General features: G+C 43.1%; 1 protein-coding gene across 1 annotated transcript in view; it reads left to right on the top strand.

Annotated features, from left to right (window-relative positions):
- The window catches only part of LOC133378305 (coiled-coil domain-containing protein 73-like), a 67,649-nt gene that overhangs the window by 20,730 nt on the left and 27,677 nt on the right, over nt 1-19,242 (top strand). The window contains exons 2-3 of the mRNA XM_061613125.1: nt 10,141-10,212; nt 16,114-16,185. Coding sequence (XP_061469109.1) covers nt 10,141-10,212; nt 16,114-16,185 — 144 coding nt within the window. The remainder of the gene's footprint in view (nt 1-10,140; nt 10,213-16,113; nt 16,186-19,242) is intronic.

The raw sequence follows: 19,242 nt of genomic DNA on the forward strand, positions 1-19,242 counted from the left end.
CCAGATTTAGTGTTTGTTAGATAATTATAAGAAAACTATTTTGTTGTAGTCACAGAATTTTACTCACTTAGGGAATGCAGAAATATATTTTATGAGCTTTTATATTTTCTGTTTATCTGTCTTACTTTTATGCCACATTTTATTTTCTTTAAATTTATTTGTTTTATTTATTTCTTAAATTTATATCCCACCCTTCCTCCTAGAAGGAGCCCAGGGCGGCATTTGTAACACTTTGCAAACAATACTATACTCACAGAAGCAAAGGTTCTTGCAGTTTTGTAATAGTATGTAAAAATCAAACAGTCGGAGGGCTAGGAAAGACCCCTTTCTGAAACTCTGGAAAGCTACTGCTCTATTGTCTACACTGACGAGCAGTAGCTTCTCCAGGGTTTCAGAAAGGGATCTTTCTCTTTGAAAGTCATGATTTCTCTTGATTGTGGTAACAGGAAACAGGCAGGCTGGTAGCTGGAGGGCAACAGACCTGACCTGTAAACAAGAGAAGGCATTATTGATGGTGTTTGTGCTGTGCTGGTTAATCAGATGCACTGCTGAGTTCTCATGGAGTGGGTTTTGCTCCTGAATAGATGGCAACTGTGTCCAGGAATGATTTTTCAGTTACTTCTACTTAGTGTACCAAGTCAACTGTGACTTTCTCTAGAGAACAGGTATCTTGCAACAAATCATGCATACTTTTGGAGATTGGTTCTAATTGGGATATTCTTTGAATAGTATTTGGAATCTTCAGTGAATACAAAATGAAGAAGCCTGCCTTCTGACAGAAGTGGGTCAGTAAGAACATAAGTCTTGTCCTACAACAACTGGACTAATTAACTATTAGCTTCCAGGCACAATTAAAGGGGCTGGTTTTGACCTATAAAGAGGCTTTTTGAAATCTCCTTATCTCAAGGAACATTTCAGCCAATATGAACTTTCTCTTCTGTCCTGTTGATCCTTCTGTATAAAGTAATGTGGGGGAACCTTGTACAAATATATGCAGTGTTAAAAGAAGGCTTTATCGATGGATATTTTTCTCCCCTCCCCTTTGGTCTCTCCTTCTCTTTAAATCTTTCCTTTTATTTCCCAAGTTTTCTTTCCCCCTTCCTTCCTCTTTTGGATTTTACTGCTTATTTCATTATCTCTGTCATGTGTATGGATATATTAATGGTGGCTGGATATGTAAAATAATAATTAAAAATCTATAGTTTTTAACTGGGAGGAACTTTTATGGAGCATTTAAAATCAGGAAGGCTGTGTTGAAGGAAAGGGAGGGGAGATTAGAGCTTAGAGAAATATGTGTTAAAAGTATACAATGTAAATTTTAGAAGATGCTATGGGAGGCCCATGCTTTAGTTCCCAATAATCTATTATGTGGGGTTTACTAGAGTATAAGGTTGCATATGCACCATACATTTGAAGCACATGACTTCTGTTAAGTCCTCTTGCTGCCCTTTATCCAAAAAAACACAGGAGTCAGAGTACAGTTTTCTGCTGTGAGCTTTTTCTTTACTGAATATTCTAGGACAAGAAGAAAGAACAGGAAGAAGAAACACCCACAGGGGGCAAGCCTGAATGAGTTTTCCAGGCAGCCCTAAATAATCACTGGCAGAACAATAGATTAAAGACATACTCAAACAATCACACTCATAATAACACTGACCCAATACACCACACTCCTCCCCACTGGATATAAACCCATATTATCTCTACAAATTTAGGTGCTGTGGTGGTTTTCTTATTTGAGTGGGATAGCGCCTGTCATCACAGGCAGAAACACTTGATGTATCTGGTGGTACTGGTGACTGTGGAACAACCACTGGTGGAATGTGTTCTTCGAGGGCAGGTGTTGATCGCGGTGACTCAGAAATTGCTGTTGGAACTCCACTCGTGTGGTGCTACTTTTTCATTTCGTACCCCTGATTTTTGCAACTGGTCAATGTGCCGTCTCCAAATGTTGTTGGGAGCAATCTCTACAGTATAACAGAATGGTTCAGTCCTTTCTTTGATTGTCCCAGATACCCACTTCTGTTCTCCTCTGTAGTCCCTCACTAGAACAGGTTGTCCTATTGAGAAGTACTGTGCTTCTTAATGAGAAGATTGCTCAACTTGTTTCAGTTGTTTGTCCTGAACACTTCTTCTCAAATTGGGCTTGAGAAGATCCAACTTTGAATGCAAAGTACGATGCAAGAACAACACTGCAGGTGCTTGGTTTGTTGTTGCATGTACAGTGTTGTGGTATGCAAATAGAAAATTTGCAAGCTTTTGGTTCAGTGTGATGATTTCCCCTGACATTGCTCACAAATCATTTCTTAAGCTTTGAACAAACCTTTCAGCCAATCCGTTTGTAGCTGGATGATGCGGTGCTGATATTGTGTCTAATTCCATTCTTTTTCAGGAATGCCTGAAACTGTTCAGCTGCAAATTGCGGTCCATTGTCAGTCACCAGGTGTTCAGGAACACCTATTCTTGCAAAGAGGTCTCACAATACCTCTATGGCAGCCTTTCCCAACCAGTGTGCCTCCAGATGTTGTTGGACCACAACTCCCATCAGCCTCAGCCAGCATTGCCAATGGGCAGGAAAGATGGGAATTGTGGTCCAACAACATCTGGAGGCATACTGGTTGAGAAAGGCTGCTCTATGGTATGCATGGCCATTGTTGAAGTCATTGTAAACACTTCTGGCCACTTGGAACATGCATCCACCATAACTAAAATGGTTGTGCCCAGAAATGGTCCTGCAAAGTCTATGTGAATTCTCTGCCAGGGCAAGGCAGGCCATTCCCATGGGTGAAGTGGGGCTGTTTTTGGCATCTTTTGGACATGCTGACAACCTGAACAAATCATTGCAAGCTGTTTGATTTGTTGGTCTATTCCTGGCCACCAATCAAAACTACTGGCTAATGCCTTCATCTTTACTACTCCTATATGTTCCACATGTAGCTCCTCCAACATTCAAGCTCTTAGCTTGGATGGAATGATGATCCTTAGTCCCCACAGAATACAACCACTGTCAAGTGTAAGTTTCTCATGGCAGAGATAGAACTCCATGAACCGAGATTTCTGCTGCTCATTCCAGCCATTTTGGGTTGCTGTGTTGTGACAGTGTAGGGTCTCTCCTAGTTTCTCTTTGTATTGTCTCTGCTGTGATGGGAAGATTCTCAGTCTCCATGAGAGAAAACGTTAAAAGAATCTCCATCTGATGTATATTCCTCAGATTTTTCATCCTCTAGAGGTAAACAAGACAATCCATCTGCATTTGAATGATTGTGCATCCTCTTAAATTCTATTCTGTATCGGTGCCCTCCCAGAAACAATGCCTATTGCTGTATTTGGGCAGCTGCTGTCAGCAGAATCCCTTTTTGTGGATTGAAGATGGACAGCAGTGGCTGATGATCAGTGATGAGGGTAAATTCTCTCCCATATAGGTACTGATTGAAATGTTTCATCCCCCAAACCAAACTCTGTGCTTCCCTGTGTATCTGTGCATAATTTCGCTCTGCAGCTGTGAGTGAACAGGATGCAAAAGCTATTGGACGTTCGCTGCTGTCTTCCATGACATCTGATATAACTGCGCCAATGCTATGTGGTGAAGCATCACAAGCTAGTTTCACTGGTAGGTGTGGGTTATAGTGTGTGAGCACAGTATCTGATGTCACCATTTTCTTCGCTTCCTTGAATGCTTGTTCACACTGTTTCATCCACTGCCATGTTCTCCCCACTTGTAATAAGGTATTCAAGGAGTGTAGCACAGAAGCTAAATTTGGCAGGAATCTGTTATAACAGTTAATGAATCCAAAGAAGGATCGTAGCTGGGACACATCTTTTGGCCTTCAAGCATTTACGACTTCTCGGGTTTTGTCTGCACACTTGTGTAGGCCATGCGCATCAATAGTGTGACCACAGTATGCAATGCTACGTTTAAAAAACTCACGGCTTGGGACCACAATTCCTGATAGAATGCCTCTCCCGACACAAACCCACCCGTACACTATGCTCAACATCAAAAGCTCTCCGCCGGGTGCCTACTCTGAGGGAAGCTCAGAGGATGGCAACAAGGGAGGGGGCTTTCTCAGTGGTGGCCCCCAAATTATGGAATGATCTCCCTGATGAGGTGGCCTGGCACCAACACTGTTATCTTTTCGGCGCCAGGTCAAGACTTTCCTCTTCTCCCAGGCATTTTAGCATGTGTTTTTAAATTGGTTTTTTTTAAAGTGTTTTTAAATTTGTATATTTGTGTATTTGTTTTTAATGTTTTTAATTGTTGTAAACCGCCCAGAGAGCTTTGGCTATGGGGCGGTATACAAATGTAAATAACAACAACAATAATAATCATTTGTCATGTCATGCTCTGAGTCTGTAGTCTGCCAATCTCTGCAGAGCTGTCTTGAGGTTTTGTAGATGCATCTCATCATTCTCTCTGGTGACAGTGATGTCATCTAAATAGCACTGAATGCCTGGACAGCCTTGTAGCACCTGATCCATGGCTGTCTGCCAAAGTGCTGGTGCTGATGCTATTCCAAAAACAAGTCTGGTATAACGATATAGCCCCTTGTGTGTATTTATAGTGAGAAACATCTACAGGGGACATGCCTGAATGTGTTTTCTAGGCAGCCCCAAACAATCACTGGCAGAACAATAGATTAAAGACATACTCAAACAATCAGTCATCATAACATTGACCCAATACACTACAACTTCCTCCAAAGAATGCTGGAAACTGTAACATCCTAACACCCTTAACAAACAGTTCTCAGGATTCTTTGGGAGGAAGTCTTGTGCTTTAAATATATGGTGTGTACACAGCCTAAAAAGTGTGTGTGGTGGCCCCCATCTTGTGGAACTTCGTATGGAGAAGTTCCTATAGGATTCCATTACTTTGGGGTTTCTGAAAGTTGCTAAAGCTGCAGGCCTATAGACACTTGCCTGGAAGTAAGTGGATAGCTAGATGTGGTATAATCCCCCCCGCAGTGTTCTCCATACCACCAGTGGAAACTTGTTCATGGAGAGTGCCACTTGGAAGTAAGTTCTGTTGAAATGAATGTTAAAAAAATAGTGTTGATACTTACAATAAGTTTTCATTCTTCATAGGGCAAGGAGAACAGCCTTGTGGGTTAGAGCATACACTACATTCTTAAAGGCTTAGGGCTGATTCACACAGAAGTTTAGTTCAGCTCCCATGTGAACTAGCCCTTAGTGAAGCAAAATTTCTTTCCCTCTGGTGAGAGGACCATGACCCAATTTTAGGAAGCGCAGGAAGCTTAAGGATTAGGTTCAAGAATTCTAAGTTGTATAACAAAGGGCTTGCTACCAGATGAACAAAAAGAAACATACATAGAGGGACAGCACAGGACTAATGCCCAGGACTAACTAGAGTAAAAGATCCAATTCCTTCAAATTTTGTAGAGAAATAAGTGAAAGTTTCATTGGGGTTTTTAAAACCAAATGTGAATCACGTTTTCCTTAGACTAAGGCAGCCTTTCCCAACCAGTGTGCCTCCAGATGTTGTTGGACCACAACTCCCATCTTCCTGACCATTGGCAATGCTGGCTGAGGCTGATGGGAGTTGTGGTCCAACAACATCTGGAGGCACACTGGTTGGGAAAAACTGGACTAAGGGCTCATTCACACGGGAGCTGAACTTCATATTAAATATGAAGCTTTTGCCATCAGGATAGATTTGCAAGATTCACACTTCCTTCCAATCAATTGTTTTCCATTTACACTGAAGGGAAAGGATCCATCACACAGTTTCCTAATGACCACGCCCTCTTAAGGTCAAAATTCCACTTCCTCTGGTTACCTTGGCAACTGAGCATGCTCAGTTTGTTCCAGAGTAAGTTTCACCAACAAAAGAAAGAACCCTGAAGTGTGATTATTTGTATTTTCACAATCCAGCTGAAATGCAAATATTTGTTTGAACAGTGTTATGCAGAAGTTGGGGGGGGAAGAAAAATAAAGCACTGTTTGCAGCAGGCTTGCAGAACGGGAGCCAGCAGCCAAAGAAGGGAGGAGGAGGGAGTGGGTGTGGAGAGAACGATTGACACACCCACCTAAAAACATCGGAGCAAAGTGTCTGCAAGCACTAGAAATACTAAGTGGAGATGTTTTTTCCTTCCCTTTTTGGATTTAAAGAGGATTGGGTTAGTACAGATTTACAGGGGGAAAACTGCGTGCTAGCTTCTGTTTGCCAGCAACGTCATGTGAACCATGAGGATTAAAAGGGAATGCAAGTAGCACCAAACACACACTAAGCTTCCGTGTGAATCAGCCCTAAGCCTTTAAGAATGTAGCGTATGCTCTAAACCACAAGGATGTTCTCCTTACCCTATGAAGAATGAAAACCTATTGCATCAACACTATTTCTTTTACATTCATTTCAACATAACTTACTTCCAAATGGCCTTCCAAGTGGCACTCTCCATGAACAAGTTTCCACGGGTGGTATGGAGAACACTGCTGTGTGTGGGGGGGAGGGGATAATGCCACATCTAGCTATGAAGCTGTTTTAGGAAGGGCTGTAGCTCAGGTAGAACATCTACTTTGCATGCAGAATGTCTCACGTTCACTTCCTGGCATCTCCAGGTACAGCTGGGAATGTCACCTGTTTAAGAACATAAGAACATAAGAAGAGCCTGCTGGATCAGGCCAGTGGCCCATCTAGTCCAGCATCCTGTTCTCACAGTGGCCAACCAGGTGCCTGGGGGAAGCCCGCAAGCAGGACCCGAGTGCAAGAACACTCTCCCCTCCTGAGGCTTCCGGCAACTGGTTTTCAGAAGCATGCTGCCTCTGACTAGGGTGGCAGAGCACAGCCATCATGGCTAGTAGCCATTGATAGCCCTGTCCTCCATGAATTTGTCTAATCTTCTTTTAAAGCCGTCCAAGCTGGTGGCCATTACTGCATCTTGTGGGAGCAAATTCCATAGTTTAACTATGCGCTGAGTAAAGAAGTACTTCCTTTTGTCTGTCCTGAATCTTCCAACATTCAGCTTCTTTGAATGTCCACGAGTTCTAGTATTATGAGAGAGGGAGAAGAACTTTTCTCTATCCACTTTCTCAATGCCATGCATAATTTTATACACTTCTATCATGTCTCCTCTGACCCGCCTTTTCTCTAAACTAAAAAGCCCCAAATGCTGCAACCTTTCCTCGTAAGGGAGTCGCTCCATCCCCTTGATCATTCTGGTTGCCCTCTTCTGAACCTTTTCCAACTCTATAATATCCTTTTTGAGATGAGGCGACCAGAACTGTACACAGTATTCCAAATGCGGCTGCACCATAGATTTATACAACGGCATTATGATATCGGCTGTTTTATTTTCAATACCTTTCCTAATTATCGCTAGCATGGAATTTGCCTTTTTCACAGCTGCCGCACACTGGGTCGACATTTTCATCGTGCTGTCCACTACAACCCCGAGGTCTCTCTCCTGGTCGGTCACCGCCAGTTCAGACCCCATGAGCGTATATGTGAAATTAAGATTTTTTGCTCCAATATGCATAATTTTACACTTGTTTATATTGAATTGCATTTGCCATTTTTCCGCCCATTCACTCAGTTTGGAGAGGTCTTTTTGGAGCTCTTCGCAATCCCTTTTTGTTTTAACAACCCTGAACAATTTAGTGTCATCAGCAAACTTGGCCACTTCACTGCTGACTCCTAATTCTAGGTCATTAATGAACAAGTTGAAAAGTACAGGTCCCAATACCGATCCTTGAGGGACTCCACTTTCTACAGCCCTCCATTGGGAGAACTGTCCGTTTAGTCCTACTCTCTGCTTTCTGCTTAACCAATTCCTTATCCACAAGAGGACCTCTCCTCTTATTCCATGACTGCTAAGCTTCCTCAGAAGCCTTTGGTGAGGTACCTTGTCAAACGCTTTTTGAAAGTCTAAGTACACTATGTCCACTGGATCACCTCTATCTATATGCTTGTTGACACTCTGAAAGAATTCTAATAGGTTACTGAGACAGGACTTTCCCTTGCAGAAGCCATGCTGGCTCTGCTTCAGCAAGGCTTGTTCTTCTATGTGCGCGGTTAATCTAGCTTTAATTATACTTTCTACCAGTTTTCCAGGGACAGAAGTTAAGCTAACTGGCCTGTAATTTCCGGGATCCCCTCTGGATCCCTTTTTGAAGATTGGCGTTACATTTGCTACTTTCCAGTCCTCAGGCACGGAGGAGGACCCGAGGGACAAGTTACATATTTTAGTTAGCAGATCAGCAATTTCACATTTGAGTTCTTTGAGAACTCTTGGGTGGATGCCATCCGGGCCCGGTGATTTGTCAGTTTTTATATTGTCCATTAAGCTTAGAACTTCCTCTCTCATTACCACTATTTGTCTCAGTTCCTCAGAATCCCTTCCTGCAAATGTTTGTTCAGGTTCAGGGATCTGCCCTATATCTTCCACTGTGAAGACAGATGCAAAGAATTCATTTAGCTTCTCTGCAATCTCCTTATCGTTCTTTAGTACACCTTTGACTCCCTTATTGGATCCAAGGGTCCAATTGTCTCCCTAGATGGTCTCCTGCTTTGAATGTATTTATAGAATTTTTTGTTGTTGGTTTTTATGTTCTTAGCAATGTGCTCCTCAAAATCTTTTTTAGCATCCCTTATTGTCTTCTTGCATTTCTTTTGCCAGAGTTTATGTTCTTTTTTATTTTCTTCATTCGGACAAGACTTCCATTTTCTGAAGGAAGACTTTTTGCCTCTAAGAGCTTCCTTGACTTTGCTCGTTAACCATGCTGGCATCTTCTTGGCCCTGGCGGTACCTTTTCTGATCTGCGGTATGCACTCCAGTTGAGCTTCTAATATAGTGTTTTTAAACAACTTCCAAGCATTTTCGAGTGATGTGACCCTCTGGACTTTGTTTTTCAGCTTTCTTTTTACCAATCCCCTCATTTTTGTGAAGTTTCCTCTTTTGAAGTCAAATGTGACCGTGTTGGATTTTCTAGGCAATTGGCCATTTACATGTATGTTTAATTTAATAGCACTATGGTCACTGCTCCCAATCGGTTCAACAACACTTACATCTCGCACCAGGTCCCGGTCCCCACTGAGGATTAAGTCCAGGGTTGCTGTCCCTCTGGTCGGTTCCATGACCAACTGATCTAGGGAATAGTCATTTAGAATATCTAGAAACTTTGCTTCTTTGTCATGACTGGAACACATATGCAGCCAGTCTATGTCCGGGTAGTTGAAGTCACCCATTACTACCACATTTCCTAGTTTGGATGCTTCCTCAATTTCATATCTCATCTCAAGGTCTCCCTGAGCATTTTGATCAGGGGGACGATAGATCGTTCCCAGTATTAAGTCCCTCCTGGGGCATGGTATCACCACCCACAACGATTCTGTGGAGGAGTCTGCCTCTTTTGGGGTTTCGAGCTTGCTGGATTCAATGCCTTCTTTCACGTATAGAGCGACTCCGCCACCAATACGTCCTTCCCTGTCATTCTGATATAGTTTATATCCAGGGATAACCGTATCCCACTGGTTTTCTCCATTCCACCAGGTCTCCGTTATGCTCACTATATCAATGCTCTCCTCTAAGACCAAGCACTCCAGTTCTCCCATCTTGGTTCGCAGGCTCCTAGCATTAGCGTACAGGCACTTGTAAGCAGTGTCTCTCTTCAAGTGTCTTTGGCACTTGTGGTTTGGCCTGTGGTAATTTTGCTCTTCTGAATTGATATCCTGTGCCCCTGCTCTCACAATGCCTACTTCTAGGCCTACCCCTTTTAAAATTTCATCATTTCTTTGGTTTTTCTTTTGGTCTGAAACCCTAGAGGGCTGCTGTCAGTCAGTGAGGACAATATTGAGCTAGGTGAACCAATTTTCTCACAGCCTGAAGTTTGTGCACTCTTTAAATATGATTTAAAAGAGCTTTTTTGGGATGAGGAAACAGGAGAAGTATATCCAATGAAGAAATAAATGTTATTCATTATAAGTTGTTATTAGTGATACCGTTTCTGCCTTATTATTTGTCATTTGAAACATGTTTTAAAATAAATGTACTTGCCATTGTACTGTGTTTCTAACATATTCTTAAGACTCCTTCCTAATCAGTGAAACATGTTGAATTTTATTTTTAAACCCCCATCTTGATTTTTTTTAAAGTGAAGTTTCTTGTTTATTTTTGAAACTAGGAAGCAGAAGTTCATTATGAGAAACAAATTAGCAAATTTGTTGTTGAAACACAGGAACTTGAGTGGCAAAAGGTTAGTGTTTTTTAAATAGATATAATTAGGTAGTATGTTCTTAGTAACTTAACTGTTGAAATATGATTGCTAATCTAATTTATACATTTCTAGAGCATTCTGAGGTCAATGTTAATAGAACGTTTAAAATGTTATATGTTTCTAAAGTATTTGCTTTGAAGAGATGTACATTTTGGCAAGATAAGTGATTTGTTCTATTAAAATAACATGTGAAGAACCTTTATATCAGGTACCTTGAATGCAGTACATTTTATTCTAGCCAGTGTCATACTGCAATTTCACACTTCTTTCTGAATCCAGAAAACACTGAGCACAGTTGAAGACTGTGTGTCTGCTACTGGGCTTATAGGCATCCTAAACAGACTCTGCACAGGAATTTGAATGCAAGCTGTTTCACACTCATTGTTATGACCAGTAGTGTAGTGGCAAATTCAGAAGTGTAGGGTCTCTTTGTAGTAGTCATAGCCATGCCCCATTCTAAGATTATACAAGCTTCTAAAATTATAGAATGATCTGGCCAGGCTTGAATACTGTTTTCTGCTTCTCTATCACTGTCACCATTTGACTGTCCTTTCTCACTGTCAGAGATATTGCTTGAATGACTAAATTAAGAGTCTATGCATTTATCTCCTGCTGCTACCAAACTGCTTGATGATGTAGATGGGTTGTTATAATGAGGATTCACCATCTCTTCTGCAATTACAGAATTCCCACCCTTCACAACTTGTCTAGGCTTTTTGACGTAGGAACTAATAAAGACCGGCTTGCAACTGACATTGAGACTCTTCTCAGTGGCTAGGTCTAAGAGACCCCTGGGACCCCAGACAACTATGCCCCTGGTTATTACCCATCTGACTGTGGGCTCCTCAGCCACCATGCACCACCCTGTAGCACTGCTGCTACAAATGAGGGTGACACTTTTAAAATAAAATCCTAAATAGGTTGCAGGAGATAACAGATGAGTAAAAGAACCTCTTCCGCGTTCACCAGACCCAGGTCCAAAGCTTATGTTGCCAAGGTTGCTATTTCCCCCAGCCTTTTACTGAACATCTCCAATTTGTCCTCTAGTGGCTTCAAGTTTGCTCCCCAGCTACATTCCATTTCCTTCTTTAAATATTTAAATTCATTTTCATTTCATTTCATTTATTTCATTTTTAAACCGCCCATAGCGAATAGCTCTCTGGGCGGTGAACAAAACAAGATTAAAATACAATATTACAATAAAATCAGCAACAAGTTAAACGAAAAAAAAAATTAAATGAAACACATTGAACATTAAAATGCCTGGGAGTATAGCCAGGTCTTAACCTGGCGCCTAAAAGAAAGTACCGAAGGCGCCAGGCGTATCTCCACAGGTAGGCTGTTCCACAGTTCGGGGGCCACCACAGAAAAGGCCCTAGATCTAATAACAATCCTCCGGGCATCCTGATGAGTTGGTACCCGGAGGAGGGCCTTGGATATTGAACGAAGTGAACAGGTAGGTTCATAGCGGGAGAGGAGTTCCACAAGGTATTGTGGTCCCACACCGTGTAAGGCTTTATAAGTCAAAACCAGCACCTTGAATCTGGCTCGGAAACAAATAGGCAGCCAGTGCAGGCGGGCCAGGACAGGTGTTATATGCGCAGACCAGCGGGTCCTCATTAACAACCTGGCTGCCGCATTTTGCACTAGCTGAAGTTTCCGAATGGTCTTCAAGGGCAGCCCTACGTAGAGCGCATTACAGTAGTCCAGTCTAGAGGTTACCAGAGCGTGAACAACTGAGGCGAGATCATCACTGTCCAGATAGGGGCGTAGTTGGGCTACTAAGCGAAGATGGTAAAACGCATTTCGTGCCACCAAGGCCACTTGAGCCTCAAGCGACAAGGAAGGGTCAAAAAGGACCCCCAAGCTACGAACCTGTTCCTTCAAGGGGAGTGTAACCCCATCTAGAACAGGATGAACATCCACCATCTGGGCAGGTAAAGAGCTCACCAACAGTGTCTCAGTCTTGTCTGGATTAAGTTTCAGTTTATTAGCTCTCATCCAGTCCATTATCGCGGTCAGGCAACGGTTCAGCACATCCAGAGCCTCACCTGAAGAAGGTGAAAAGGAGAAGTAGAGTTGCGTGTCATCAGCGTACTGATGGCAATGCACTCCAAAACTCCTGATGACCGCACCCAGAGGCTGCATGTAGATGTTAAAGAGCATGGGGGACAAGACCGACCCCTGAGGGACTCCACAATGGAGAGTCCAGGGTGTCGAGCAATGTTCCCCAAGCACTACCTTCTGGCGACGATCCGCTAAGTAGGAGCAGAGCCACTGCCAAGCAGTGCCCCCAACTCCCAACTCCGCGAGCCTCCCCAGAAGGATACCATGGTCAATGGTATCAAACGCCGCTGAGAGATCAAGGAGAATCAACAGGGTCACACTCCCCCTGTCCCTCTCCCGACATACAGGGCGACCAAGGCTGTTTCAGTGCCAAAACCAGGCCTAAAACCGGATTGAAACGGATCCAGATAATCGGTTTCATCCAAGAGCGCCTGGAGCTGGCCGGCGACCACCCGCTCCAGGACCTTGCCCAAAAAAGGGACATTCGCCACCGGTCTATAGTTGTTCAAAATATCTGGGTCCAAAGAAGGTTTCTTTAGAAGAGGTCTCACTACTGCCTCCTTGAGACTACCAGGGACTACTCCCTCTCTCAAGGAGGCGTTTATCACCTCTTTGGCCCAGCCGGTGGTTACAGCCCTGCTGGCCTTCACCAGCCAAGATGGGCAAGGATCAAGGGCAGACGTGGTCGCCCGCACCATTCCAAGCACCTTGTCCACTTCCTCGAGCTGCACCAACTGAAACTCATCCAACAATGAAGGACAAGACCGCGCTCTGGACACTTCAATGGAGTCATCTGTCATAACATCAGAGTCTAAGTCCCGACGGATGCAAGCAATCTTATCCTGGAAGTGCTCCGCAAATTCGTTGCAGCGAGCTTCCGATGTTTCCTTAGTATCAGGAGGGCCAGAATGTAAAAGCCCTCGTACCACCCTAAAAAGCTCCGCTGGGCGGCAAAGAGATGATCTAATGGTGGCAGCAAAATATGACTTTTTTGCCGCCCTAACCGCTTTTACATACAACTTAGTGGAAGCACTCACCAAAGAATGACTACATCCGTCAGGAGTTCGCCTCCACCTGCACTCTAGCCTCCTTCTCTCTTGCTTCATCACTCTCAGCTCCGGGGTATACCACGGTGCTGTTTGAGTTCTGCACCGAAGGGGGCGCGCGGGAGCAATCATGTCAATGGCCCGGGTCATCTCCGCATTCCACAGATCGACCATGGCCTCGACAGGAGCGCCAGTGCTATCAGCCGGAAAAACTCCCAGAGCGCTCTGGAAAGCAACAGGATCCATAAGCCTCCGGGAGCGGACCAACTTAATAGGTCCCCCACCTCTGCAGAGGGAAAGGGTTGCCATGAGTCTAAAGCTCAGCAAGCGGTCTGTCCATGACAATGGAGTAGATGAAAAATACCCCACCCTCAGATCACCATCTCCATGACCAGTGGCGAAGATCAAATCAAGAGTATGTCCTGATACATGTGTCGGGCCTGTAGCAACTTGAGACAGCCCCATGGTTGTCATGCAGGCCATGAAGTCCTGAGCTGCCCTGAACAAGACAGCCTCGGCATGAATGTTGACATCCCCCAGTACCACAAGTCTGGGGGATCTCAACAATACCTCCGAGACTATCTCCGTCAGCTCAGCTAGGGAAGCCATTGGGCAGCAAGGTGGGCGGTACACCAATAGTATTCCCAATCTGTCTCCTTGGCCCAGCACAAGATGAAGACACTCCAAACCAGTCGCCGTCTGGACAGGGTGCTTAGTGAGAGAGAAAGAACTCCGATAGACCACAGCAACCCCGCCTCCCCGGCCCTCAGATCTACCACAGTGCTGCACCGAATACCCAGGTGGGCAAAGCTGGGAAAGAGCAACTCCTCCCTGCTCACCCACCCAGGTTTCGGTAATACACACAAGGTCGGCACCCTTCTCCACAATCAAATCGTGGATAAGGGGTTTTTTATTAACGACCGACCTAGCATTTAAAAGCAGCACCTGGAGATCCGAGAGCTGGCTGACAGTACAACCAACAGTCCTGTGGATAGGAGGAGAACCGGAACAAGGCACAGACACAACTTGTCTGGGACGAGTTCCCCTTACCTGGCACGTTCTCCTCCCAACGCCATACCTCCCATTACCCGTCACAACGTTAATTGGGCCCCCCGAAAATCTCCCTGCGAGGCCCAAGGCATGTTCTCCCAGGCACATCTTAAAATAAATCTAATACAGCAAAACACTTAAACAACATAAACACAAACACACATTCACTCAATCTTATTCACACAACAACAGACAGACAAACAAACAAACAAATTAAAATACAGCCAAACTTATTGCAAGTTATAAAACGGAGGGGAGGCGTTCCTGATCCCAAAAATAACGCTAAAAGGTGATTAAAAGGTGTTAAAAGAAACATATGGTGGCGGAGCTCCAGCCGTAGCGAGCTCTTACGCCGCCATCTTCATTATGCCCAGCAGCACATCTTCCCAGTACAAGCAGTTCAATGAGAAGCACAGCAATGATGACAATCAAAAGAAGACAGGAGCAAACAGCAATAATAGCTCTCACTCCCTGGGCAGCTGGAACAAATGCTGTGTGTAAGAACCAAAGTAGCAGCCGCAGCTGCTCTCTTTCTCTAAGCAACAACAATGTTCCTCTTCCTGTAGGCAAAAAGGTCTCCACACGTCCCTCAGTCCGCAGTCAACATATCCCTCCAAAGGGTAGATGGAAAAAATAAACCACGGCTGGCTAAGGTTCCTGGGACCCAATCCTGCAGGATATAGTGCAAATCAACAACAGCAATCCAACAGGGAGGGATGATGATCTTGTTTTACATTTCTTTATTGCTGTCGCCAAACTACAGATGCAAAGAGAGACACATCTATGTGGCATTGTTCTTCAAAGTAGAATCATTTTCTTGGTTTTGGTTTTACCTTGATAATGTTGTTCATGTCCTGTTTAAGATGGATAATGCTCCTTTCACTGCCAATAACCGCTTGTAAGTTAAGGCCGTTCGGCTTCCCACGCACAGCTGCTGATAAGGAAAGTCGCCGGAGATTGTGTGGCTAATTCCTCCCCAAAATTGGGAAAAGAGGCCCAGAGGCCACGCATGAGGTTTTTGCTTGGCCAGGCGCCATACTGTCTAGAGCTAGTCTCTTTGTCACAGTTGGGTCTTCTGTGTCCAAGGGCCGAAAATAGCCCGTTAAACCCCCTTCCTTAGCTTTAGAAGGAGTTGGTAGCATATCTTAGAGGGTTTAAAGTGTCTTACAAAACAAGATTTTAAAAATTGCTATTGTTAATCTGGGAACATTACCTGGAGGAGAGCAGAGCTGGGAAACTAGGCAGCCATCTTGCAGCCCCATTGGCCATGACCCCCAAGTGATAGCAGATGAGGGTGACACTTTTAAATATGTTGTCAGTGTTAAAATTCTAAAAAGGAAATTCTAAATATGCCCTGGGCAGTTTTGAGAGGAAGGGCAGGATATAAATTCTATCATCATCATCATCAACAACAACATAGATGTTACTTTGTCGTTTGTACATACCTTAAAGCAAATAGCATTTTCATTTATGTCCATATTCATATAGTTATATTTAACATAAATTAATTTATTCTTGCCTCTTGGTTGGAATTATTGTTGTTATTCTTGTATGCCTTCTTTCATAATTATTTGATTATTTATCTTTAACCAAGAAAACTTTAAACTGAAAGATTTTCTTAATGTATTATTGACACATCCTACTTGACAAAACAGTTAAAAACCATATTTCAAGAGTTCTTGTTCTGCTCTAATTTAAAATTATTGTCAACCAATAGGAAGCTCTTCAGTATCAGAAAGATGCATTAAACAAACAGCATACAGAAGACATGACAGCTTTAAAAAAACAGGTACTCATTGAGACTCTTTTTCTTCTCAGCAGTAATAATTATAATTATTTACAGGGAAATCTTATTTGTACAGCAAGCGGTACTGTCATTCAGGTACATAATACCAGTTAAGCTGAGTTGCTTTTTAAAAAACTACTCTAGCCTTGCTATGGGGAATGGACTTTCAGCTGCTTTAAAACAGGAAGGTTAGTATGTCCATGAAGCTCCAGATACACATATTAAAACAAATGTAAAGATATGAATGCCAGATTATTGCTCTTGGGTAGGGAGCATCATTGCTGGTATTTTTCACTGTAAAAATATATTTGGTATAGCAGGAGATTACATCACTCCTAAAGAGGTAACTTCTTCCTAAATAAGCCTAAAAGTCATGGGCATGGAGGGGGGAAGCATCATTCTTCATAAGTGATGTGTTGTGCACTAACCAATATGTGATAATAAGGCAACTGGCTCATGGCATACCAGTCAAAAGAAAAATAGCTGAGAAGTATGGTAAGCAATAGATTTCGATATAAATGGAAACTAAAACTGCTAAGATATCTAGGAAGAAAGCTGACAAATAGAGAAGAAATATGGTTTCCCCACAAATGATACACATTCTTAGGGAAAGACCCACAACCAATAAATGACTGCACATGCCTAATGCAAGAGATGTCTGGAAACAATGTTCTATAATCATTGGTAAGATTTTTCACAAATAAAATTTTTCTAGATAAATTTAGTATTCATATTTGAATTATTTATGGACACTTAGGTGAATACTGTTGCGCGCCTCCCCAATCTCCGAGCTGTGAGATTTCCGGGGTCCCTGCGCTCCTCCAGGGTTTGGTTTCTTTTGGGAAGAAGGTCAGCAGAGACTGCAGTGTCTTTATGTAATATGGTTTATTTATTTACATACATTCCAACCTAAGCTTAAAATGGAGGGGGTTCAAGGCATCAGCAGTCCAATATCCAGCTTTTCCATCTGGGTTGCAGGAGTAACCCCAAATGCCATGGTGCAGACAGCCAGTCTCTCTGCCTGCCTCCAGTTACCAGCCTTTCTCTAGACACAACTAAACACTCAAAGCACAAACTTCCGCTAGTGGCCAGGAGGGGAGGGGCTCTCCTGAAGAGTTTCAATGACAAAAGGATCTTCGTGGCCCATTCAGCAGTAGCTAGGCAACTGATAGACCCATTATCCTACCTGGCCATTCTATTTGTTTAACAAAGGAGAGGCTCATCTGACCAGCAGAGTGAGTTCCTCATTCCCAGGCACAGGATACCAAATCGGGCTGGAAAGGGGACTCACAGGGATAATCCATTCCAACCCCCCCAAAAAACTCATAACAATACCATTAAGAGATGGAGAATTGTCAATTTCATTCTAAAAAGATCAACCTTCATTGCCTCTGTTTGACATTTTTCAGATGTACCATATTACTGAAAAAAACGGTTCTGTGGTCTCCTCTCTCTTTCTGTCTTGCATCAGTAGAGACCCTTCTTTGCAGGAACTGAGATTAAGGAGCAATTAGGTGGTGTATAGATTAGAAGAGGCCATTCTACGGGCAATTAATAGGGTATACATTAGTAATCCTTTTGTCACATCAGACAAGAAGCAATAAAAGTGAAAGAACCAGCAAGCAATAAGAATTTAATTAATGTGAGAAGGGATATTGCTGGATAACATAGCGCTTTATTAATGCTGTGTGTGGAAGTGGCATTTTAATGCTACTTCCAGCTGATTTCAGAAAAGAAATGCCTCACCAACCCTAAAGGTCTCTAGTGTGGATGGGACCTATGTATGCCAGAGCAGATACTAATTGTATTGTCTTTATTTGGACAAGAAGGTTTTCTTAAAGGAGTTAATCTTTCATTTTACAGTCTTCAGTACAAATTTTGGCTTTTATGCCTCTTCTAAATACTATACATTTTATTTGAGTATATTGTCATTAAAAAATAATTCTTAATATTCCTGATAGGCTTTGTCTCACTTTGCAGCTTTCAATTTCAATTCAATTAATCCTCTTATTTTGATTTTTTGGGGGGGAATATAATTATTTTAAAAAAGACCCTGAGTGCATGTAGATCCACTGGGAGCTTGACATGGAGAGGAGATACAGTGCATGACATGGTATCTACAAATAGTAAAGACCTCATACCCTTGCAGGAAGATATTGAGAGGTCAGAATGACTGTTCACCTCTTTCCAAAAGCTCGAAGCCCAGCTGTAGCCATGAATGGAGTATGCATATTTCCCTCTGTTACTGGAGAATTTTCTCAACAGCAGACGGTAACATGCAGACACTAGCCATGAACTTGCATGTTGTTCTTTGGGTGTTTGTTTAATTGTGTTGGCTGAGGGAAGTGAGCATAGCTTGCTTCCTGCATTCTACAAAAGGAGCCACAAATCTCTTCCAATTTTGGGAGTGAAGGGAAGTTGGTCTCTCCTTTCTTCTTCAAAGCAGCTGTGGGTCATGGAAAAAGAACTGGGTAGCAGCATGTTCTTTGGAACTTATCTTTGAGCTCAGATCCCACCCCTACATAGGAACCTACAGGACAAATGGTGGCTGAGGAGAGTGAACATTTTTCTTCCATTGTCACTGTTGAACTATTGGTTTAGAGACTAAATTCCTCTTTTTCCCTGAAGTCATTCAGAGAGGTGATGTGACCCCATTCGTGATAGGAATTTCCCTTGTAGTTTTGCCCTAATTAATTTTTCAGGGGGGAAATGAAATGCATTGACCAATAAAGCTGTTTACGGCCCAGGGCCCCAATATCTTCTGGAATACCTCTCCCGAAATGAACCTACCTGGACAACTAAGCTCTTCTTCTGAGGCCTTTCTACAGGTTCCCCCTATGAGTGAGGCCTGGAGGGTGGTGACAGGGAGAGGGCCTTTCTGGTTGTGGCTCCTCATCTGTGGAGTATGCCCCCAGTGAAGTCAACCTGGCATCTTCATTGACATCTTTTTGGCACCAGATATAGACTTATCTTTTTTCCCCAGGCATTTGACAGACTGAGATGATGTTGTTTATCTTAGTGTGCTGCCAAAGCTTTCTGCAGCTGTATAGAGGTAGTTGT

Source organism: Rhineura floridana, chromosome 2 (assembly GCF_030035675.1).
Source record: "Rhineura floridana isolate rRhiFlo1 chromosome 2, rRhiFlo1.hap2, whole genome shotgun sequence".
Classification (NCBI taxonomy): domain Eukaryota; kingdom Metazoa; phylum Chordata; class Lepidosauria; order Squamata; family Rhineuridae; genus Rhineura; species Rhineura floridana.